This window comes from Notothenia coriiceps, unplaced genomic scaffold, assembly GCF_000735185.1.
Source record: "Notothenia coriiceps isolate Sejong01 unplaced genomic scaffold, NC01 NC01_scaffold00007525, whole genome shotgun sequence".
Lineage (NCBI taxonomy): Eukaryota > Metazoa > Chordata > Actinopteri > Perciformes > Nototheniidae > Notothenia > Notothenia coriiceps.
Window position 1 is genome coordinate 3,131 of NW_011340226.1, and position 6,480 is coordinate 9,610.

Sequence of the window (6,480 nt, forward strand, 5' to 3'; positions counted from 1 at the left end):
CCGCTTATGTCGCTTAATGGGTCGGCCGGCTCTGGTTGCACGTGTGCCAGGGGTTGCCGACCCCTGTTCTAGATGATCCTGGATGGGAGGTCAATGAGGATTCATGTAGATGTAGACTAGTGCAAGACATTATTTTAGGATTTAACCCAACATTATTGTACAACACATATTTTGCTAGTTTACATGATTGTAACTCAAATATGAACTGTATAATTAGATTTCTCTTGGACCTTTCCTTAAAATTTCTTACTTGCTCAAAGTCATACGCAGTTACATAACAGAGAGCACACTGTCACCGCCAAACAGGAAGTGGGAGAGTTTGCATAACTGGGCTTGTCCCAATGCACAAATTAGCTTGGACTTTCTCAGTGCAGCCAGTCTGGTGTGAGCAAGCGAGGCTTTCACAATGTCTACCTTTCTGCTGCTCGTGGGTGCTGTTGTAGGAATCGCCTACCTTTTTCGTCATATTGTGGTGAAGGGAAAGCAGTGCAACAGTAAAGCAAGGCTGGTTGGGAAAACTGTGATTGTGACCGGTAAGAAAAAGGTTTTTGTTTTTATTGGGTTGTTTTTTGAGTGCTACGCTGCACTGTGTGTTATTTGGGTGGCAGAAGACATATGACTGACTTTTCTAACAAATGATTGTCTGTGTGCACAGCAACAGTTATGCATTGAGAAACATACTGCACATTTATAACTTCTCAGTCAACTTCAGTTGGAGTCAGATGGTGACTGCACAAATACAAGACTTTAAGAATAATACACAAATAATTTGAAAGTAGGGCTAAAAGGGGGATTGGGGCAAAACAGTACAGCCAGGAAAAGCTTTTTTTCAAAACCTATATTTGACAACAATCTTTTGAACATTTGGTGATTCATCCTTCATTTGACTTTTTTCATAACACACACTCATTTGATCAATTTCTAATTAACAAGTACTGTTATGTGCAGTGTGTACAAAATGTGCAGCTCACATAGGTCTGGATGAACCCGATTAAGAGTCCCTGGGGCAAATCTTATTGTCAGATGTGCATCTTTTGGAGAGAGAAAACAAATCTGAGCTGGTGTTTTAGGGCTAAACATTTGTTTAAGAAGTGCACCGAACCCTAGCCCTAATCCTAACTCTAACACATTCAGAATAATTTATGCATGGCTCACCCCAGTCTAGCTTTCCTGCACAAGCATTTTGGTAGTTACCCTAAGGCAGGATCTTTGAATTGGTTCACCCCGAAGATAATTTAGAGTTAATTTTCTTTATTAAAAATATTCTTAAAAGAATCATACATCCAGCACATCCAGTGCTTTTCCACCTTCAACACACTGAAAAAAATCGGAGGCGTTCCTTCTTCAGATAGCTACGGTGGCCCTGAAGTGCAAGACACCACAACATTTCAGAAAACACCACAGCATTTCACAAAACGCCGCAGCATTTCACAAAACGCCACAGCATTTCAGAAAACGCCGCAGCATTTCAGAAAACGCTGCAGCATTTCACAAAACGCCACAGCATTTCAGAAAACACAACAGTATTTCTGAAAACGCCACATCATTTCACAAAACGCCGCAGCATTTCACAAAACGCCACAGCATTTCCGAAAACACTACAGCATTTCACAAAACACAACAGCATTTCACAAAACGCTGCAGCATTTCAGAAAACACAACAGCATTTCAGGAAACGCTACAGCATTTCACATTGGACGGAAAGGGTATTCCTTAGGGAGAAGACTTCTTGTTTGTGATTGGACAGAGCCAGCCAGAGAAGCACTGCTGTGATTGGTTGTTTTTGCTGCCAGTCAAGAAATGACGCTTCGTGATTGGTCAACGCCCGACAGCGCAATATGTCCCAACACATTAGCCGTTAGCACAAACTCAGAGCTCACAGCTCCTCATATCTGTTCAGAAACTGGACACTAACCTGTAGCTGCTCCGTCCACACTCACAACAACGTCATACAGACACAAATAAAGCATGACATAGACAGTCTGTGTTTTGTATATGTTTAAGTTTTGTCCAGTTTCTGAACAGATATGAGGAGCTGTGAGCTCTGAGTGTGTGCTAACAGCTAACAGCTGATGTGTTGGGCCAAGCGTCATTTCTTGACTGGCAGCAAAAATAACCAATCACAGCAGTGCTTCTCTGGCTGGCTCTGTCCAATCACAAAAAGAAGTGTTCTCCCTAAAGCAATACCCTTTCCGTCCAATGTGAAATGCTGTGGCGTTTTGTGAAAGGCTCTGGCGTTTTGTGAAATGTTGCGGCATTTTCTGAAATGCTGTGGTGCTTTCTGAAATGCTGTGGCGTTTTCTGAAATGCTGTAGCGTTTTCTGAAATGCTGTGGCGTTTTGTGAAATGCTGTTGTGTTTTCTGAAATGCTGTAGTGTTTTCTGAAATGCTGTGGTGTTTTCTGAAATGCTGTTGTGTTTTCTGAAATGCTGTGGTGTCTTGCACTTCAGGGCCACCGTAGGTAGCTGGGTATTTCAAGTTCTCCACCCAGTTTAAGAGATGTAAGGGACGCTGCCAGTTTGGACACCAGACGTAGTGTCAAGGACTGCTCTCTGCAGTGGTCATAGTCAATCCTCAGTGGCCATGGTCAATCCTCAGTGGTCATGGTCAATCCTTAGCTGGAGGGAATAAATATCACTATAAATATCAGTTTAAGAAGGACACTTTGAGGTATTTCATAATCAATTCAGAAGACCTAGAGGATGTTGCTGATAATCACTGGGCAAAAGCTTTGTTGACATGGGGTTTGATGGAGATGAAAAGGACAACTAAGACAAATAAGACATATTTTTAAATCTCCTAGTTTGACTATGTTGTTGATTCTACCATTTAAATACACAAAGGATGCTTGATCCAGTCCGTTGTATAAACAGAACTGGATACAGCGTAGTAGGCTGGGCCCCGTTCATACCTATGAAAGTTACTCAGTGGTGCATGGTGCCAAAATGGCCAGACTCTTTATTACTTGTGTCTTCCTTAAACCCTCGCTCCAATCTGCTAAATGACAGCACTGTCACAGGAGTGTCATGTCCTGTCTTGCTTTTGGCGCATTTTACAGACGCATCTCTCCTAATGTAAGTAAATGAGCAAAAAGACGTGACTGACACGATGTAGTAGTAACTTGTAGTAGTCTGGTCACTACAAAAAATGTCTTTAACGGCCGTCTCACTTCCTGGGGGTTTCGTCCAGGAAAGGCTGATCAGATGTCCATCCTCATAGGATATGATTGACAGAAGAAGATGAAATGAACATAACTTTTATCATGAGAACAAACTCCATCATCCAAGCACCATGATTTAACATAGAGTATATGTCGACATAGATTCCGTTCATGTTAGTTGTAGTTGTATGACTCGTTTCTCTCACTTTTCCTCTCCAGGCAGCAACACAGGCATTGGGAAGTCTACCGCCATAGATCTGGCAAAAAGAGGAGCCAGAGTGATTCTGGCCTGTCGCAGTGTGCAGAGAGGACAGGCTGCTCTTGAGGAGGTCAAGAGGGTGAGCAGAACTGAATCATGCTCTGTTTCTTCTTCTAAGAGGAGATACTTTGTTTTAAATATGTTGTTGACGAGCGCGTAGGTGCCACATGACATGCAGAAGCTTGTTGTTGCTTTTAATCATGATGTTAAATGTTTTTTAAATACTTATATTTGTTACAATACATCTACATTTGTACACTGGTCCACGGTTCATGAAAGACTGTGAATGCTATAGCCATGCTACACAGAGGACAGCATCTTCCACACTTTCACAGTGCATCTTCATTTTATATTTAACTGCAATATCTCCCAGGAGAGTGGCAGTAACCAGGTGGTGTTCATGCCGTTGGATCTGGGGAGTCTGAAGTCTGTCTGCAGCTTTGCTGAAAACTTCCTGAAGTCTGAACCTAGACTGGACATCCTCATCAACAATGCAGGTTAGATTGATCGTAAACCTGAACAACATCAGGAAACATTTTCAAAAATTGAAAAGATTAATTCAGAAAAAAATCTTTCCCATGTATAATCAATGTTTTTGTTTCAGGTATTTTCGTACAGGGTCGAACAGAGGACGGACTGGGGATGATGTTTGGCGTCAACCACATTGGTCACTTCCTGTTAACCAACCTGTTGCTGGACCGGCTGAAGGAGTGTGGACCCAGCAGGGTGGTCAGCGTGTCGTCTGCGGGACACAACTTTGGAAAAATTAATTTTGATTGCCTGAACACCCACAAAGCTCTGGGAATTGGGACCTCATCCATGGATGTTTTTCAGTTCTACTGTGACAGCAAGCTGTGCAACGTCCTCTTCACCCACGAGCTGGCCAAAAGACTTAAGGGAACCAAGGCCACCTGCTACAGCCTCCACCCAGGTCAGTAGCCAGAGCATTAAACACATGCAAAGAAAAGGGGATTATAGTACACTGGTTCCATAAAAGGAAGAACAATGAGGTGCTTTGTGGTAAGGTTCTAGGGATAGCAATGTAGGCCAATTCGCCCACTAGTATTGTTCAGTCTGAAATATCTAAGGAAATATTGATATTGCCATGAAATGTGGACCAGCACTTCATGGTCCCCGGAGGATACATCCTAATGACTTTGGTGACCCTGTTTTTAGGTGCAGGATACTGGAAAGAAAATATTTGTTGCAATTATATTGTAATTGTTATTTGTGTTTACGCTAACAGGACCAAGTGAGTACAATTACCAGAGGAACGATAGGAAAATTAGAAATTCATAAAACTACAGTTCTCTAAATAGAACATATTGTGTAATCTAGCATAGCTGCAGGTGAAAACTTGTGGATAAATATACAATATTTATATGCCAAAGCAACTAATAATAAGTATAATATGCCATGAATATACAAACTCAGAACAGCAAGAAATCTGACATTTTTACAAAAGCTGCTAAAACTCTCCATCATTTTTCCTGCGCAGGAGCTATCAACACTGAGCTGGCAAGGAACACTAGCTCAGTACTGCAAATGCTCCTGAAGCCAATGACTGTGTTCTTCTGGAAAAACACCGTTCAGGGATCCCAGACCACCCTGCACTGTGCCCTCCAAGAGGGGATTGAACCGCTCAACGGACGTTACTTCTCCAACTGCACCGTGAGAGAATTGTACGCTAAAGCAAAGGATGACGCGGCAGCAAAGAAGCTGTGGGAGCTCAGTGAGAGACTGTGTGGACTCGCATAAAAAGCTTTCCATCTAATGCCTGATGTTGGGTTGGCATTGTTTCTCTTAAACATTAATAATGGAATGGTGACACATACAGGGAAAAGGTTAGCTTGCGCCTTGCGGGCGAGATTAGTCAAGTAATGTAAGGTAAAGGTTGGTCAAGCCCTTCCATGCCATTGTCTTCATGAAAAAGAGAACCAGTCTGACTATGTTGGAGTCGCCATGACTCAGCAGTTTTTACAGCACTGTGTTTTCATTCTTTGGATTTGTTCGCATACTGTAATCATACGATGTGTACTCACAGATAAGGTTATAAATGCTTCTGCAACAACTTGTTAAAATGCAATAAATCCCTTTTCTTTAATTTAAATGTATTAAAGTTATTGATGCCCAATGTAAATAAAAATGGGACTGCATGAGATGGTTTACTTACAAGCATTTCATTCTTGCAAGCAATGGTTTCCTACATGAACACATTCCTGGCTCATACCATATACTGTTTTTTTACATGAAAGATTGATGAGATAAGGTGTGTTTCAAACATCAATCATAATGTATCAATGTAAGACAAATCATCAGATTACAGACAGGCCTGTAGTAAATGAACCCCACCCACACATAACTGAAGCACATAATCATCTACCTTATTTATTACTTCTGATCATTTATTGTTCCTTACATAGCTAATTAGTGTTATAAACTATTGTTTCAGGAGTTTTTAATAAATCATCATATATCCAGCAAAGAAGTGGACTTTTTGTGTGTGCATACCCAAATCTCTCTATTTTGTCTTTGTTTATTTCATCTAGCTTGAAATGTACAAGTGTGCCATAACCAAAAACATAAGGAAGATATGAGAAGTACATGAAATGCCTGGATGTTTATGAATACAAGTAGTACAAAATCAATCTCTCCAACAGCTGGGTCGTAAAGCTTTGATATGTCCAGCATTGTCTCCAGGGTTAGGGTTAGGGTAATCTTTAGGTTTACAGTGTTGTCTTTATAAATAACGGCACACAATGCATCCCACATGTGCTTATTGTATGAGTGTAAGCCTGTGAGTGTGTTATGAATCACAGCATCATTAGGGACACAAATCCGTCTGACATTTTGAACATCTCCCCAGAGGGTGGTTTTGAGGGACATCACACATTGGAGTCTTGTATTTCCCACTTGACTCTAGTGCTATATTTACTCTTTTTTGCAGGGAATGCTGTTCTCCAGTGCCTTCAGATAGGATTAAGTGAGTCTGTGAAACCACAGGATAGAATTGATCCTGGTTCAACAACATCAGGCATTGATAAGTGACCTGTGACTTCAT

The 6,480-nt window shown here is 41.3% G+C and overlaps 1 protein-coding gene across 1 annotated transcript; it reads left to right on the top strand.

Moving 5' to 3' along the window:
- The first annotated feature begins 363 nt into the window (after positions 1-363).
- LOC104944111 (dehydrogenase/reductase SDR family member 13-like) lies at positions 364-5,898 on the top strand. Its single transcript, XM_010769589.1, has 5 exons — positions 364-533; positions 3,380-3,498; positions 3,793-3,916; positions 4,024-4,350; positions 4,918-5,898. The coding sequence occupies exons 1-5, from the start codon at positions 407-409 to the stop codon at positions 5,175-5,177; spliced, it is 957 nt and encodes a 318-aa protein (XP_010767891.1). The 5' UTR covers positions 364-406; the 3' UTR covers positions 5,178-5,898.
- The last annotated feature ends 582 nt before the right edge of the window (positions 5,899-6,480 follow it).